General features: G+C 45.5%; 1 protein-coding gene across 1 annotated transcript in view; it reads left to right on the top strand.

The window, feature by feature from the left end:
* LOC120928081 (kinetochore protein NDC80 homolog) overlaps nucleotides 1–19,021 on the top strand; it is a 59,395-nt gene that overhangs the window by 27,561 nt on the left and 12,813 nt on the right. Inside the window, exons 9-12 of the mRNA XM_040339173.1 lie at nucleotides 1,432–1,538; nucleotides 2,968–3,112; nucleotides 10,861–11,066; nucleotides 14,041–14,190. Coding sequence (XP_040195107.1) covers nucleotides 1,432–1,538; nucleotides 2,968–3,112; nucleotides 10,861–11,066; nucleotides 14,041–14,190 — 608 coding nt within the window. The remainder of the gene's footprint in view (nucleotides 1–1,431; nucleotides 1,539–2,967; nucleotides 3,113–10,860; nucleotides 11,067–14,040; nucleotides 14,191–19,021) is intronic.

The following is a 19,021-nucleotide window of genomic DNA, read 5'->3' as shown; positions in this document are numbered from 1 at the left end:
AAGGTGATCATTGCAATACTTTGTCACGCCGTATTTGCGCAGCGGTCTTACAAGCGCACTTTTTTGGGAAAAAAATAACTTTTTTTTAATTAAAAAATAAGACAACAGTAAAGTTATCCCCATTTTTTTTTTTTTTTAATATTATGAAAGATAATGTTACGCCGAGTAAATTCATACCCAACATGTCACGCTTCAAAATTGCGTCCGCTCGTGGAATGCCGACAAACTTTTACCCTTTAATCTTCATAGGCGACGTTTAAAAAAAATCTACAGGTTGCATGTTTTGAGTTAGAGGAGGACTAGGGCTAGAATTATTGCTCTCGCTCTACCAATTGCGGCGATACCTCACATGTGTGGTTTGAACACCGTTTACATATGCAGGCGCTGCTCATGTATGTGTTCGCTTCTGCGCGCAAGCTCGTCGGGATGGGGTGTGTTTTCTGGCTCCTAACTTTTTTAGCTGGCTCCTAGATTCCAAGCAAATTTGTCAAACCCTGGTTTAAACAGCGTTCACATATGTGGGCGGGACTTGCGTGTGCGAGCTACCGGGGACAGGGGCGCTTTTTAAAATTCTTTTTTTTTTTTTTGCCAATACATAGAACCCCCAAACATTTCAAAAATCCGATATCTGAATGATGCCTGTAGCTGCACCCATCATTCAGATCTCGCCACACAAAGCCGAGGACGTCATATGACGGCCAGCCTTCGGAAAGTGGTTAACGCATTCTATGCAGTACGATAAAATAAAAACTTCTGTGTAGCAGCCCCCCCTAATGCTTCCCTGAGCCCAATCTCCCTCCAGTGATGTGCACAAGTGCCTCGGCCCTCCGGGAATCTCCCTCCCGATTGGCCGAGTCGCAGCAGTGGTGCCATTGGCTCCTGCTGCTGTCGATCAAAGTCGGGTTGGCAAATCAGGAGAAAGAGGGGATGGGGGGCCGAACTACGGCTCCATGTCTGAATAAAACACAAGGAGCTGCCCCTATAGCAAGCTGCTTGGTGTGGGGGGAATCGACAGGAGGGAGGGGGCCAGGAGCACCGGTGATGGTCCCAAGGAAAAGGAGGATCCGGGCTGCTCTGTGCAAATCCAACTGTACAGAGGAAGCAAGTATGACTTTATCACTTTAACCCCTAACAAAAATGTAAATTCTACATAGTTATAAAAATGAGTTGACCCCTCTTTCAAAAAAATCGAATAATTAATCGTTCACTCTAACAAGAATGAATAAATAACCTTTAACCCTAACAAAATAACCCACAAATAATGAAAGATGAAAAACGTTGCCACGAACGATGAAGCAGATGATATTTTCTCCATGGCTAATTAAAAAAGGAAAAAAAGCAACAAAACGTGACTCTCGGGTATGGATGCCTCAATATGTGACATGAACTGTGTATTTGGGCTTCTAACTGGCAGCTGTGTATCTCCTTCAGAGTCGCTGTATGCTGTGGACGAGAGTCGCCTGGAGTTCCTGCAGACGAAGGCTCAGAGCTTGGTGGAAGAAATCGAGAAGCTGGAGAGAGGAAAGGAGCGAGAGCCGGTAAGTGCCGGTCTTCTGGGTGCAATTCCATATCTTGGGATGGGCAGATTGAGGATTGGCTTTGGCTTGGCGGTGGATTTACTTTTGCATGTCATAGCCCTCTCCTTCTGGGAGTGTCCAATTGCTGTCTGAGCTGGCCCAGCTCCTCTGCCCCTCCACTCACCTCCCAACAACTTTTTTTTATTTAGCTTCCAGAGGAAGGCAAGAGACCCCCCCCCCCCCCCCTGTTGGATTGACTATATTGCAAATGCGACTTTGAAAAACAGATGGTGTGGTTATACAGAATTGTGTATTTTTCCATCTCTCCAGAGGGGTCATCCTTGTATAGGACGGTAGTTGGAATTGGCGCTCCCTAGCCACTTAAGCCCCAGACCAATATGCTGCTAAATGCCCAAAGGTGTTTTTTCAATTTGGCACAGCGTCGCTTTAACAGACAATTGCGCGCTCGTGCGACGTGGCTCCCAAACAAAATTGACGTCCTTTTTCCCCCACAAATAGAGCTTTTATTTTGGTGGTATTTGATCACCTCTGCAGTTTTTATTTTTTGCGCTATAAACAAAAATAGAGCGACAATTTTGAAAAAAAATCAATATTTTTAACTTTTTGCTATAATAAATACCCCCCCCCCCCCCCCCCAAAAAAAATTATATATATATATATATATATATATATATATATATATATATATATAATATAAAAAAATCCCTCAGTTTAGGCCGATAGGTAGAAGAATACGTATTTTTGGTAAAAAAAATCGCAATAAGCGTTTATCGATTGGTTTGCGCAAAATTTATAGCGTTTACAAAATGGATTTTTTTTTTTTTTTTTTACTACTAATGGCGGCGATTTTTTTTTTTTTTTCGTGACTGCGACATTATGGCGGACAATTTTGACACATTTTTGGGACCATTGTCATTTTCACAGCAAAAAATGCATTTCAATTGCATTGTTTATTGTGAAAATGACAGTTGCAGTTTGGGAGTTAACCACAGGGGGCGCTGAACGTGTTGGGCTTCACCTAGTGTGTGTTTACAACAGTAGGGGGGTGTGGCTGTAGGTCTGACGTCATCGATTGTGTCTCCCCTATAAAGGGATGACACGATCGATGCGCCGCCACAGTGAAGCACGGGGAAGCCATGTTTACACACGGCTCTCCCCGTTCTTCAGCTCCGGGGAGCGATCGCGACGGAGCGGCTATAAACGAATAGCCGCGCGGTCGTCCCGGATCGCTCTCCGAGGGAATCCGCACGCAGCGGGGGGTCCCGATCGGACCCCCCCACCCGCTAGAAGGCAAGGACGTGTATATATACGTCCTTCTGCCTCTCCGTGCCATTGTGCGGACGTAAATAGTCGTGCGGCGGGCGTTAAGGGGTTAAGAATGTCTTCCCTGGATACCGGTGTATTGATCTGGTTTATTTTGATGTTTCAGGACCAAATGGCCTCCATGAGGAAACTGAAGGCCTCTCTGCAGACCGACATCCAGAAATATAAGAATTACTTGACCGAGGTGGCGTCTCATTCTGTGTTGATGGACCAGCGTGTCAGCAGTGTCACCGACGAGCTGGAGGCCACAGGTGAGTGCAGAATCCTCCCTGAGCAACACAGAACAACCAATCACAGTTCACACAATTGGCATTAGCTGATTGGTCATTGAGGTTCTTGCTCTTCAGTATCTGATTCTGCCTCTTGTTGTAAAGTTTAGCTGAAAGCAGTTTGTCATGTGACGTCCGCAATTTACACGTGCCATGCTGGTATGTTGTAGTTGTACTGAATATTCTGTGGGTTCCTTTTTTTTATTAGAGCCATTTATATGCAAACCTTTCCATATTGTACACTTCACCTGAGACCCTGCCCACAAGGAGCTTGCATTTCAAGGTCTTTTTTTTTTTTTTTTTTTTTTTTTTTTAATTTTCCCCGTCTTTCAGGACAGCACACTTGAGTCCTCGGCTCCTCCCTTCTCGGGAAACGCCACCTCCATCAGAGTCTTAAGCCACACATCAAACACCCCCCCCCCCCCCCCCATTAGCCCCTCAGTTTTGGTGTTTTCTCTGGTGAGGAGACAACGCTACAGGAACCTGGGCTATTTTCAGCTGGGCCGAGGTCACGGTGCTCTGTCCGCGGTACACCTGAAGGTGGAGTTAAACCAGCTGGCAGATTTCCTCAGCAGGAGGACACCGAGCGACTGGGTACTGAATCGAAGCATCTACCAGACAATTATCAAATGGTGGGGGGGTCCCTTGCGTGGACCTCTTCGCTTCAAGGGAAAACGCAAAAATTCCCCTTTTCTTCTCTCGGGACGGGGCAATAGGGGTGGATGCTGTTTCTCAGAGTCTGCATTTTACGAAGTGTTATGCCTCCCCCCCCTCAGTACTGTTGCCTGCAGTCCTGAGGAAATTCCAGTCAGAGAACCCCACCATGATCTTGGTAGCTCCACACTGGCCAAGGAGGCCATGGTTTTCTATCCTAAAAGATCTGGCGGTGGAACCTCCTTGGATATTGCCAGTCCGGGAAGACCTCCTCTATCAAGGCCCAAACTTCTGAGGTGGTGAGGTGGAAATCGGCAGCCTGGCTTCTGAGGAGGAATTGCTGAGAAGTAAGGGATTCTCTGAAAGTTTGATAGCGACTCTTCTGAATTGTAGAAAAGAGACACGCAATATCTGCTTAAGTCTGGAAGAAATTCAATGCTTGGTGCACAGAGTTCCTTCAATGCTCACAGCCCAGTAGCAGTTCTGGAGTTCTTACAGAGTGGGGCAGATAAGGGTCTGGCCCTCGGTACTCTTAAGGGTCAGGTTTCTGCCCCAAGCGTATTTCTAGAACTAGCAGTGAACCCTTGGATAGCTAGGTTCTTTAAAGCTCTGGGTAGGAAAAGACCAGTCGGCTCCCATCCTTTTCCTATGTGGGATCTCTCTGGTACTGCAGGGTACTCTTGCAGGGGGTCCCTTTGAGCCTATGGAGTCTTGTTCAGTGACATTTGTAACATCCAATCACTACTGCAAGTAGGGTTGGTGAGCTAGAGGCTTTGAGGGCTCCTTTCTTTAAAATTTTTCCAGATCGGATAATTTTTAAACCCGATCCGGCATTTTTACCAAAAGTTGTTTCTAGTTTTCATAGGGGTCAGGAAATCTGTTTTGCCCATTTTTTGTTCTAATCCTGTGAGGGAACAGGAGCATGTGTTCCACAGATTAGATGTTAGGAGATGTGTTCTAAAATATTTAGAGGTTACGGAACATTTTAGAAGGTCCGATATTTTTTTTTTTTATTATTCCCCCAGGGGGTGAAGAAAGGATACGAAGCTTCTAGAAATATGATTGCCAGGTGGCTAAGGTTGGCCATTGGTCAATCCTATGTAGTAAAGGGGGTGGAGGTCCCAGAAGGTGCTACACCTGAACAAATCTGCAGAGCCGCGACGTGGTCAAGCTTTAAGTCCTTCAGGCTGAATTTGATCTGATTTTGATCTCTGCTTAGGATCGGGCCTTTGGGCTTAAAGTCCTGCAAGCAGTAGTCCCACCCTAGGGGTAAGTGCTCGCTTATCCTCAAGTGTGCTGTCCTGAAAGAGGGAAAATCAAAAGTTGCTTACCGGTAACGTTTTTTTTCAAGAGTCTTTCAGGACAGCACCGGTACCCACCCAAATATATTCCACTAGGACGTGGGAACATCAGGAGTTTTAAAGGTTATGATGTGTTCTTATGCAGGGGTCAAGTCCTGGGGGGAAAAAAGTGTGGTAACTCGCCCACGATTTCCCTCCCCCACCTCAAAGCTAAAAGTGTGGGTGTGTGTGTGCATGATACAAGAGAAGGTCAGACTGCAGATATGATACAATAAATGGTCAGAGACTGCAATCATACTACAGGAGACGTTCAGAGACTGAAGACAAAGTACAGGAGACGGTCAGACTGGGGACATGGTGCAAGAGATTGTCAGAGATAGAAAATAGAAGAGCACTAGGGGGGGCAAAGACAGTTCGGTCTCTGTGCTGGGAGTGTGCTGTACAGCATGGGTCCAGCACAAATGCTAGTCTGCATACATGCAGCGCCCTGGTAGAAGGTCCGCCACTGTGACAATGTATATATGTGTTATGCTGGAAGTGGAGTTCCACCCAAAAGTGGAACTTCCACTCATTGTATTCCCCCCCCTTCTGGTGCCACATTTGGCACCTTTCAAGAGGAGGGCGGGCAGCATACCTGTCTTTCATAGGTATGCTTATCCCACTTCCAGGAGCCTCAGCCGCGGTATTGACGTCGCGGCTGGGGCTCCCTTCTCCTTCCTCCTCTTTCCCCTGTCACCGGGCCAATTGCAGTAGGGCTCCCGGCATGAAGCCAAAAGGCTACACTGCCGGGTTCCCTTACTTGCGATGGAGGCGGCATGCAACCGACGGAAACATCAGCTGCGGTGTCGACATCGCTGGACTCCAGGACAGGCAAGTGTCCGATTCTCAAAAGTCAGCAGCTACAGTATGCAGCGGTGGGTGGACCTCTGGTTTAATGACCTTATTTTCTGTTACGGAGTATTGGTAATGGGTAAGTGTGCCTTTGATATTATGTAGAGGGACACTACTTATCAAAAGTATTTATTGCCCAAGTCACAACAGCAGCAGTTACCCTCTTTTGTTCGTTAATGCGTTTCACCCTCTACTGCCGCTTATCTACATTAGGATAGGGCTCAACTTAAAAAGTAAATGTTTGCTATGGTATAGGGAAAATTTCGAAATGTTATCTGTGTTTAAGTGGTCTTTTTTTTTTTTTTTTTTTTTTTTTTTTTGTCACGAGATCTTCTTGAAAAATAGTGTACTTCCTCCTGGTATGTGAGTACCTAGGCACTCCTGTGTCTGCAGCCTCCAAGTTGTAAATCTGCAGTGTGAGATACAGGGAACTGATGCTCTCTAAATCTCACAAATATTTGGTGTTAGGTTTAGTGATGCAGCTCACTGTCCTTCCTGCTGGAAGCTTAAACACAAGGAAGCAAATTCCGACCGCTATCAAGATGTCTGCATCCATACAGAGACATGGAGGTGGAAAGCAAGGCATGGTAAGCATCGCCCGTCAATTCCTCGATGCCGCAATGTCCCCTGGGAGCTTTTGTCATTGCGGAGGCCTACCGCGAGTTATCGCAGGATTTAGAAAGAACTGTAAGCAAGTTCTTTCTAAATCCCGCGATGACTCACGGCAGGCCTCCGCAATGTCTCCTGGGAACAATGACAAAAGCTCCCAGGAGACATTACGTCATGGAAGGATCGGCCTGGGCGGCTCGAGTCCTGCAAAGGGAACAGCTTTCCAGCTTTTTAAAAAAAGTGCAGGGACGCCGTTCCCGCAGGACTCAAGTTCTGTTATGTCTCCCTAGATTAGCCAAAGTTTTTCTCATGGGAAAAACTAAGGGGCTGATGGGGATGTGTGGCCTAAGACTCTGATGGAAGGCAGTGTTTCCTGAGAAGGGAGGAGCCGAGGTCTCAAGTGTGCTGTCCTGAAAGACTCTTAGAAAGAACATTACAGATAAGCAACTTTTTACTTGCATACTGTAACGGAATGACCGGGGACAAACAGACTTTGGAAGGATGAGGGGTACTCCTGTACAGGTGTCACCAAGGAGTTTTATGTCTAGGGTCACCTTATGTCCAATGGGGCGACTGAGAAATTATATCCTAAACTAGAAAAGATACAATTTCTGGGGAAATTGTGCGGCGTGGTCTTGCCTCCACCAATACTCCTGACTGGAGACGGTGCCCCTGGAGATGTAAATGTGATCCAACAGTGTGTCGATCCAATTCCATCCATTGCCCCATGAAAAACTGCTCCATCAAAACTGCACCATCCTATTTGCCCCATCAAAAACTGGTTGCTATGGAGTGGTTGCTATATGCAGAGCATGCAGAAGTTACGCAGAGCCAAAAAAACTGAACCATATCACCTCACAGTGTGTGGGAGGAGCTATAGAAAGCCCTCACAGATGTGTGTATGAAGGTTTTTACCTCAGCGTCTCCTAGGAAATCAATGTAAACATATGCAAACACTTTAGCAGAGGAAAGTTTCCCTCAGCCTTGTGTGGGAGGAGCCAACTCGCCTCACAGCTGTTTGTGAGGTGTTCTTAAACTCCTCAGCGTCTTCTAGGAAGCCAATTGTTTGGTTTGCAGGCTCTCTGTAAACACAGCAGAAATTGAGGATTTTTTTTTTTTTTGAATACTTGTCCTTCAAATGAAGGTATTTACCTCACAGAAAACACCTCACAACTGTGTGGGAGGAGCTATAGAATCTCCTTACAGCTGTGCGTGAGGAGTTTTAATTACCTCAGCGTCTCCTAGGAAACCAATGTAAACATATGCATGCAGCCTCCAAGCAGAGACTGAGATCATGTATTTTGTTTAAATACTTGTCCTATTCAAATGGTTGTATTTTAAAAACTATAAATGGTACAGTGAATATCTTTATATTTTACTAATCACAAGACCCAGACCTACATTTTGATGTATAGTATGTCTCTGAAATAATAAAATTGAAGGCACAGTCGCAGTTTACAAATTCCCCAGCAGATTTTAGTTTTCTAAACTTTGACCTCCATTGACTTCCATTGAAATAATGGATGGCATAGGTTGCAAACAAATTATCATATTGTGAAAACGGTTTTTATCAATCACTTAGCCGTGAACATGTGTGGTGGCAGCAGGGATAGCTGAACGTTTTGATATAAGATTTGTGTAGGTCGGCTTGAAAATGAGGGAGTGGTCGCAGTTTACAAATCATGTGCTGATTTTTCCGTTTTTGACATTTCACACTCTAGCTCTCCCCATTCATTCCTATGGGAAAATTTTGCCACAAAAATGACGCTATTTCGCGAACGATTCGGCGAAACGTTCCACAAAGTAATAGCCCACCGATCGGGAACAATCCGCACGATTTGATATATTACTCGTCTATGTACTGTAAAAACTGTGGGAGGAGTTAGGGGGGCAAATTTGGCTATAAGAATAATATATATGTGAGAGAACAATAAGTGATCTTGCTATGCAAGACCACTTAATTACAGGACAGGGGACATTACTGATAGCTCATATTGCAGGAGATGTTGCAAAGTGTTGGTTTATTCTATGACTCATCTCGCTGTGTAGACTGTTGACATGTTAAATGAGGATGGCTCTTGAAAGGCCTTTCATTGTGTGATAACACTGTTTAAAGTTTATTGATGCTCAGGTGTGAATACCTTTCTGTCGGAGACAGACCGTCTGTCTAAAGATGTGGATTGAGGGGACATCATTGTGTGATGGTGTTTTGTTGAATTCTGTTAATGAAGGAATGTGACTTCTCAGGTGCAGTTATTTGGTCATGTTAATTATAGACCGGCGCCGAAAAGTCTGGAATGTTTAGCAATTGGCCATCTGAAGGTGTATGGAAGCCCCCCCCCCCCAGGGTGTGATGGGTGGGTGGAGAGTTTGATTGTTCCTGTGATCACTGAAACATGCCTTGAAAACTGTATATAAACTTGAGAGCTAACCATTAAAAGTGTTCATACATTTTGAAGCAGAGAATAGAGCGGTCAGTCATTTTCTGGGGGAATAGAGCGGTCAGTCATTTTCTGGGGAATGGATATGGATCGTGCCTGCTGGTTTGTCTGTGTGTTGTGGGTTGATGGAAGGTCGTAAACGGTGGTGACCGTTACAAGTACATACATACATACATACATACATACATACATACATACATACATACATACATACATACATACATACATACATACATACATACATACATACGAAAAAGTGACGGGGGTTATAACCCTCCCTTATACTCTATCCAAAATAATAGTTTTACTTTAACTTGGTGTGCCTGCACTTTTTTCAGAGTGGCTGAATTCCTGGAATTCAGCTTTAACCACTTAAGACCCGGACCATTACGCAGGTTAAGGACCTGGCCAGTTTTTGCGATTTGGCACTGCGTCGCTTTAACTGACAATTGCGCGGTCGTGCGACGTGGCTCCCAAACAAAATTGGCTTTTTTTTTTTTTCCACAAATAGAGCTTTCTTTTGGTGGTATTTGATCACTTCTGCGTTTTTCATTTTTTTTTTGCGCTATAAACAAAAATAGAGCGACAATTTTGAAAAAAATTCAAGGTTTACTTTTTGCTATAATAAATATCCCCCCAAAAAAATAATTTTTTTTTTTTTTTCTCAGTTTAGGCCGCTACATATTTTTGATAAATTAAAATCGCAATAAGCATTTAACAATTAATTTGCGCAAAATTTTATAGCGTTTACAAAATGGGGGATAGTTTGGAATTTTTATTTTATATTTATATGAAACTTTTTTTTTTTTTTTTTTTTTCTGTTTTTCTTATGAACTAATAAATATTTGGACAATTTTTTAATGGTACACTCCTTAAACTTTGTACATCTTCAACTCTGGGTCCCCTTTAAGTGCTGGCCTGATTCGGTTGAGTGACCGCACCCTGTGTGAATCTGATTGGCCAGCTGATGACTCCATCGACTCGTTTTATACTTGGTAATAACCTGACTGGGGTTTTAACTAGAGGTCGACCAATATATCGGGCAATATTTGCCTTTTTTTTTTTTTTTTTTTGATGCATCGGCCGATTTATTATCCAAATCGGGCCGTGTTTTTTTTTTTTTTTTTGCCGTGCCCACAATTGTTCCTCTCTTCTCAACACTCTGTTGGCAGCGCGGCTTCTGAAGCTTTCCAGAGCCGCTGAGTGTATGAAACTGACACCTAACTGAATGCAGAGAGAGTGAGGAGCTGTCAAAAATGAGCATTGATGTCGGGGGTGGGCGGCAGCTATCAAGCACCAGCCAATGGGATGGGATCTGGGCGGGCTGCTACATGTATGTACCTCTGCCCCCTTTCTTAAGCGGCCCAATCATTGGTGTTGGATAGCTGCTGGGTCCTGCCCACCCCCGACATCACAGCTGAATTTTGACAGCTCCTCTCTACATTCAGTGTTGCAATCGGTGTGAATCTGCCAGTGCCAATCACTGCCACCTGCCAGTGCTAATCGGGGCCAACCACTTGCCTGTGTGTGGTAGTGACTGAAGCAAGCAGGGGGGAGTGAGTGGGTGATTTAAAACAAAAAATCAGCCTAAAATATCGGCCGCAAAAATCTGCATCATATATCGGCCGCCCAGAGGAAAACCCATATTGGTCGACCTTTAGTTCTAACCCTTATGCCCTGTACTGGATGATTTTATTTTTTATTTTTCTTTGCCATGTGTGCCAGTGAGGGCATTTTCCCTTCACTTCCTGTTCTGATACCCTTCAAATATACAAGCGGTGGAAACAGTCTGCAAAATCCAAAGTTTTTTTAACATGGTCTCCTCTTTCCCCAGAGCTGGAGTCTGAAGCGATGAGGCAGGAAAACCTGAGACTAAAGGACATCCTGGACCACCAGAAATACTCTGTAGCCGACATCGAGAGGATCAAATACGAGGAGAACGAGGTGAAGGAGACTTGCGCCAAACTGAGCAAAGAGCTGGATGATGCTAAGCAGATTCTATGGGGCGAAGAGCTCAAATACGCCAAGCTCAAGGAATCGGTAATGACCTTTTTTTATTGCCTTTTACTTCAGTATGTTGCAGTCACATCTCGGTTTGAAGCATCCAGACAAAGCTGGAAAGGCCCAGGCCACCCCAACCCAAGTGTAAACACTAGTTGCTGAGCAACATGAATACGCACTTGGGTGATTTACTACACTTAAAGCAGAGCTCCACCCTAAAGTGTAACTTGCGCTCATCGGAACCCCCTCCGGTGTCTCATTTGACACCTTTCAGGGGGAGGGGGGTGCAGATACCTGCCTAAGACAGGTATTTGCACCCACTTCCGGCCACACAGTAGACTGCATTCAGATCCCGTCCCTCCCATTGTGTTCTGGGAAACGCACGGCTCCCAGAACACAGTGGGGACCAGTCAGCATGGCGCAGAGCAACTCGCGCATGCGCTGTAGGGAACCGGGCAGTTTTTTGATGTCACAATGTAGAGTATAAGATTCCCTATCATCTGTGCCCAGTCTTGCCACACAGAGTTAATCCAGAGCTGAGCAATCCTATTTTAATGTTCAGTGAAAATTAACAGAATTCCAGATAAAAACTTGCCAAATTATAAAGTCCGTTTCTCTGTTCTTGCTTTGTGTTACAGGTTATTTACATATCCTGGTAATATACAATGAACTTTGGATCACCTCATATTATGATTAACACAACATAACATATGATAAACATGTCCAAGCTCTAGATATGTAAATAACCTGTAACACAAAGCAAGGACAGAGAAACAGACTTTATAATTTGGCAAGTTTTTTTGTGTTTGCATCCACTTTAAGGACCGGACCAATATGCTAAATGACCCAAGGGGTTTTTACAATTCGGCACTGCGTCGCTTTAACAGACAATTGCGCGGTCGTGCGACGTGGCTCCCAAACAAAATTGGCGTCCTTTTTTTCCCACAAATAGAGCTGTCTTTTGGTGGTATTTGATCACCTCTGCGGTTTTTATTTTTTGCGCTATAAACAAAAATAGAGCGGCAATTTTGAAAAAAATGCAATATTTTTTACTTTTTGCTATAATAAATATCCCCCAAAAACATATTTTTTTTTTCCTCAGTTTAGGCCGATACGTATTCTTCTACCTATTTTTGGTAAAATAAATCGCAATAAGCGTTTATCGATTGGTTTGCGCAAAATTTATAGCGTTTACAAAATAGGGGATAGTTTTTATTTATATATATTTTTTTACTACTAATGGCGGCGATCAGTGATTTTTTTTTTTTCGTGACTGCGACATTATGGCGGACACATCGGACAATTTTGACACATTTTTGGGACCATTGTCATTTTCGCAGCAAAAAATGCATTTAAATTGCATTGTTTATTGTGAAAATGACAGTTGCAGTTTGGGAGTTAACCACAGGGGGCGCTGTTGGGGTTTACCTAGTGTGTGTTTACAACTGTAGGGGGGTGTGGCTGTAGGACTGACGTCATCGATCGAGTCTCCCTATAAAAGGGATCACTCGATCGATGCAGCCGCCACAGTGAAGCACGGGGAAGCCGTCTCTACATACGGCTCTCCCCGTTCTTCAGCTACAGGCAGCGATCGCTATGGGGCGGCTATAAACGAATAGCCGCGCCGTCGTCCCGGATCGCTCCCCGCGGGAATCCGACCGCCGCATGTAGCGGGGGGGGTCCCGATCGGACCCCCGTCTAGGCAGGGACGTACAGGTACGCCAATGTGCCTGTATGTGCCATTCTGACAACGTATATCTACATGCGGCGGTCTGGAAGTGGTTAAAAAGGAACGTTTTCTGGAGTGCGGCTGTCCTAGTCTTCCTCTTCAGTTTCGCTTGTCTTCTGCTGCCGACGGCGCTGGACTCCAGGACAGGTAAGTGTCCTAATATTAAAAGTCAGCAGCTGCAGTATTTGTAGCTGCTGGCTTTTATTTTTTTTTTCCGGCGGAGATCCGCTTTAACGAAACAGTAAAGTTGGCCCAATTTTTTTATTTTATACGCCGTGAGAATCGTGATCTATCGCCTAAGAATTGTGATTCTCATTTTAGCCACAATCGTGCAGCTCTAGTTTGTATGCTAATAAACATTTGTATAAGGAAATGTAGCAACCCGAGACCCCAACGGAGGCCATCGCCTACAATTGGGATATAACTAATTGGAAGTTATTCCCTTTTTACCCTCCACACCGCAATCTGTCGCTAGGCAGCCTCCAGCGCAAACAGTCTAGCGCTGTCTTCCTCCCAAACTTGGTGTGAATACTCAGACCGGGTATTCTAGTCCATCCCACTGTAAACTGTTTACCATCTTTAACGCACCGAAGGAAGTTGCTTGGCTTGAGACCTGGGGGCCCCAGACGCACCACAAATATATTTGATCATTTCCTGAACTACAGTGGAACCTTCGGATTATGCGCATAATCCGTTCCAGGAGAATGCTCGTAATCCAAAGTACTCGCATATCAAAGCGAGTTTCCCCGTTGAAGTCAATGGAAACGCAAATAATTTATTCCGCATTGACTTCTATGGCATGCAATACCGCATGCGGCCAGAGAGCTTTGCAAATGGCCGGAAAGGCCCGGGAACGTAGTATTTCCAAGTCTTTCCGATGGGCTCGGCAAGTGACTCGCAAGACGAGCAGAATTCAAGGTAAATAGGCATGCAGTACCTCATTTGGCCTGAGGTACGGGGGCGCAGGAGCTGAAGTGTCCTCGGGCCTTTTCGACGCTCTGGCGCCCCCCACCTCTGGCCGCTTTCGGTATTGCATCCCATTGAAGTCAATGCGCAAACATTTTTTCATTTCCATTGACTTCAATGGGAAAACTCGCTTTAATATGCAAGTACTTTGGATTATGTGCACACTCCTGGAACGGATTATGCTCGTAATCCGAGGTTCAACTGTATTGGTATTTCCACTTTTTTATATATTTTTTTTATTAATATATTTATATAATATTAATTATAATGTTTGGTAAATTCTGATTACACTGACTCCAACACGTGTTTTTTTTTCAGGTGGACACAGAGATAGCGGAGCTTCACAAGTTGGGTAGAAAATTACGCATTATTCCTGCCAGCGCAGAAAACGCAAACGGTTACGACCTCCAGATCGATTGTAACCTAGACAGCGAGGAGAGTCTCCACCACTGCCGAAACCAGATGAATGTAAGGATCCCAGGGGGTGGATCACCTGTAGGCAATAACAATGTTGTGCTAATGGTGTACACTTCTCTGATCACATTGATGTTCATCTAGACATCTCTTGGGGCAAGAAGTGTTCTTGACTGAAACGTATGGAAATTTTAAAACCTAAAAATATTGGAAATGAGGAGGAGCGGGCACAGATCCTGCCTTTCATTACTGGGAGGATCTCCCTAATCGGTAATTGATTATCTTTGACTTTGAGGGGGCAGATTTGAAGCACATCTCTAATTGTATATTTCTCAAGGCTTTATCCCTATAAAGATCCTGAAAGTACAGGAAGATTCCTCTGCCCGGAATGCACACGGCTCTAAAGTCCTCTTCTGGGCCAGCACGCATCAGTTTTGTGGTGTCAGCCCTGTCCAGTTGTGTTTTGCTGCACTACTCGAACTCTCCCATCACCACAACACAGACCTTAATTATCTGAAGTCCCAAGTGAAGGAATGATTAGACAAAGGAAGTATGCAGGGGACACCATTGTGAATTATTATTATTATTATTATTATTTTATTATAATAGACATGTGCACTGCCCAAAAATTCTTTAATTTTTGTGTTCCATCGTTGTGTTTTTAATTTTTTTGGCTTTTTAGCTTAATTTTTAAATTTCCAAAAAAAAACAAATGTTTAAAGTTCGTTAAACTAATTGCACATTTCTAAATACACTCACTGGCCACTGTATTGGGTACACTTTGCTAGTGCCTGGGTTGGACCCCCTTTTCATTCTTGGTGGAATAGATACAACAACGTTCCTCAGTAGTGACACGATGGCATCACACAGTTGCTACAGATCTGTCCAGCTGCACATCCCAAAGGTGCTCTATTGGATGAGATGTGGTGAGTGTGGAGGCCATTGGAGTACAGTGACCTCATTGTCCAGTGGTGAGATGATTGGAGCTTTGTGACATGGTGCATTATCCACTAAAGGGATGGACATGGTCAGCAACAATACTCAGGTAGGTCGTGGTGTTTTAACCACTTCCCATCCGGGCCCATTCTGGCACTCCTACATGTAAAAAAAAGTTTTTTGTAATTTTCTAACAAACCCAACATTATGTTTTTTTTTTTTTTTTTTTTTTCCACATGCTCAGCAGCTGAATGCTAAATTGCTAGCACTCCGCTGCTGTCTTTTTAGCTGGTAGACTCTGTCCCCTTTCAAGAATTTGTTGAATGTGCGGTACCTCAGTGGCAGGTTTCCAAACGCCAATTTTTTTTTTTTTTCTCGGAAGGCCATCCCAGCTCTCTACCGACATGTGGAAGGCAACATCTTGGCCTTGTTGGACAGGGCTGTCAGTGGTAAGGTGCATATTACTGCTGACTCATGGTCCAGCAGGCATGGGCATGGACAGGGACGTTGCCTTTCTATCACGGCACACTGGGTAACTCTGCTGGCAGCTGGAAAGGATGCAGGACAGGGTGCAGTATTGTTGGAGCTCCTCCAAAATGCTGGTGGTGGTGATTCTGCCACACCCCCTCTTCCTCTATATGGCATTCTAGAGGCTACGCAAGAACTCGGGCAAAAAGATGCTCTGCTTAGGGGACCGGAGACAAATTGGGCAGAGATTCTGCAGGGGCAGGCTCAGAGGTGATTGACGCCACACCAGCTTCGGCCAGGAATGGTGGTTTGCGACAATGGCACCAACCTCCCCTCCGATGGACACTTGACCCATGTGCCCTGTTTGGCTTGCATCCTTATTTTGGTGGTGCAGCGGTTCTTGTGCAGGTACCCAGGATTACAGTGTCTCCTGAGGCAGGCCAGGAAAGTCTGTGGGTGTAACGGAACATCCCACACTCTGCTTGAGTGCTTCCGTCATATACTGCTTCCGTCATATACCGCTTCCTATCAGTCTGGATAGAGAGATCAGATATTCCAGCTGCACACAACAAGATGAGACTTGTTTGTCTGCTGAACATGGAGTGTTTAATAGAACCAAGAATACAACCTTATATACAGTTTAAAGAGGAGGTAACCAGAACATAAATTAACATGAGCTAATTAACTAATCATTTACCCAGACTAGGCGACTCAAAGATATGACCTTTCTGAGTAGACGTCTGGTCTCCTCGCCAGGGCTGGTACAAGGCAGGGGCGGAGAGGGGCGAGTGCCCTGGGCGCTACAATTTTGTATAGGAGGGGGGGGGGGCGCAGTTCTGACACACAGGCAGCCGCAGTACACTTGTGTCATCATAGACTAGTCAGAACGGGCTGCGGTAGTGGCACTGTACAAATTGTGTGCCAACACATGCAGCCACTGCCATCAATTGTCGCCACTGTGCCAATAACACGCAGCCACTGTGCCCATAACACACAACCACTGTGCCCATAACGCGCAGCCACTGTGCCCATAACGCGCAGCCACTGTGCCCATAACGCGCAGCCACTGTGCCCATAACGCGCAGCCACTGTGCCCATAACGCGCAGCCACTGTGCCCATAACGCGCAGCCACTGTGCCCATAACGCGCAGCCACTGTGCCATCAATTGTCGCCACTGTGCCAACACACACAGCCACTGTAACCATCAATTTTTGCCAGTTTGCCCTATCAATTGCCGCCAGATTCTTTCTTAAAAACGGGGGGGGGGGCGCACTTTGCCATCTTCGTCCCTGGGCACCAAATGGCCTTGTCCCAGCAATGCTCCTCGCTCACCTGCTATACAATACACATTATCAGAAGTGTAAACACAGGACATCTTCACACAATAGCAGGGTCATTTAGCACAGAGAACAGACGAAGGATTGGGTGAAAGTGCTGTGATCAGAAGAGATCAAAACTGAGCTCTTTGGCATCGACTCGCTGTGTTCGGAGGAAGAAGAATGCTGACTATGACCCCCAGGAACACCATCACTACAGTCACATGACTTTGCCACATTGAGGGGCCAATGGACGGGGCCGCGTATTGTAAAATCTTGGATGAGAACCTCCTTCCCTTAGACAGAACACTGAAGATGGGTCATGAATGGGTCTTCCAGCATGACAAGGACCCAAAACATACCGACCAAGGCAACAAAGGAGTGGCTCAAGAAGAAACACATTAATGTCATGAAGTGGCCTATCCGGTCTCCAGACCCTAATCCTATAGAAAACCTGGAGGTGAGGAAATTGGCATCTAACAGTATGTGTCCCAACAGTTTGAATGAGTCATTCTTACAATTAACGCGTTGAGTTCAGAATCAACAAACAGTAAATGGTTCTTTAGATATCCTGGAATATATTGTGGATAATTACATAATCCCATCTCAGGTAGTCCAAGATATTTCTCAGTCATCCTATGCCCCTAGTGGACATAGGATGATTTTAGACATAAAAGGGTCTGGGGATGTCCCGGGTGAGTCTGTCACAGTGGGTATTTCATATAATGCCAGTGCTCGGCTGGCTGACCTCCAAAAGGAATACAACCTGCCCAAGAACCGCCTAATCTGTGACATGCCCACCAGGTTAAAACTCAACGTTGGCAATGCTGCAGTGGCTGCACACGCAGCAGAGGGCCATCAGTACCTGTGCGACTATGGCCGCAGGACAGGGTCTGCGGAGCTTAGCTTTTTTCACCATGCTAGTGGGTAATGATCAAGGATGCATGCACTGTCCTGTCACCATTTGAGGAGGCCACGAAGATGGTGACAGTGCATGCATCAGTGGTACTGTCCCTCTTGTAATCCTGTTGGAGCACACGCTGCATGGAATAATGGACGGGGCACTTGAGGCAAAACAGAGGGCGGAAGAGGACTTTTTTTTTTTTTTTTTTTAACAGAAAAAGCTTTTTATTAGACAATTCAGCATTACATCTCAATCAGTGTACAGAACACAGTAATACAAAAGTACATATTCAGAACGTCCGTAAGTGCACAGGAAATCCCGCCCATGTACCAGCAAGGAATAAAACTAAATCTAACATCCACTATAAGAAGCCAATCACATTACCACCCCCAACAGTTCCTACAGCACATAAAATGGCATGTACAGCGCGAAGCCGGGGGCAGGGAGGGGACCAGAAAAGGGCGGGGGTAAGGGGAGAGGGAGGGGGCCACAGGGGGGTCAGGAAGGGGGGGAGGCCACCACAATGATCACCCCCAACGTACAATCGGGTGGATAGAGGGTCAAAAACCGCACAGGTATCAGTCCAAGCAGACCATATTTTATCATACTTTCCCGGACACTGCCTACTTTCGTAGGTCAGCCTGTACAAAGGCAGCACCGAAGTCACTGACCTCCGCCAGGAGTCATGAGTGGGGGGATCCTCTGACTTCCATTTTAACATAATCTCTCGCCTAGCATAATATAAGGAGAATGTCAAACAGTTTGCAGTATCTATCACCCTCCAGAGGAGTACTTCCTTACCTCTTAAGGCCCTTTATCCAGACCGTATTCCTGTGGGCCCGCCTCTCACACAGGAAGAGGAGGATTGCGTCAGCATGGAGGTGGAGCCCAGCACTCGGCATCAGCAGCAGTCTTCAAGGGGTTGCTGACGGTCCCCAAAAACCCATGGACTTGTACGTGGCTGGGAGGAGGTGGCTGCAGATCATGTCACCCTTGGCGACCCAGAGGACTCCGGTTTGATTGCCTCGGCAAACCTACGATGGCCTCCCTGATCCTGCAAAGCCTGCGAAAGGACCCTCAGATTTGTGTGATCAAGGAGAGGGATCGCTACTGGCTGGCAACCCATCTTGATCCACGTTATAAGGGTAAGGTTGCGGCACTTATCCAGCCTTCGCAGAGGATGAAACCTCTTCGGGAGGCCTTGCAGAAAGGTTTGTGTTACAATTTCCTGGACAACGTGTTGGATATTTATTATAGCAA

This window comes from Rana temporaria, chromosome 2, assembly GCF_905171775.1.
Source record: "Rana temporaria chromosome 2, aRanTem1.1, whole genome shotgun sequence".
NCBI lineage: Eukaryota > Metazoa > Chordata > Amphibia > Anura > Ranidae > Rana > Rana temporaria.
This window is presented reverse-complemented; position numbering and strand designations above follow the sequence as displayed.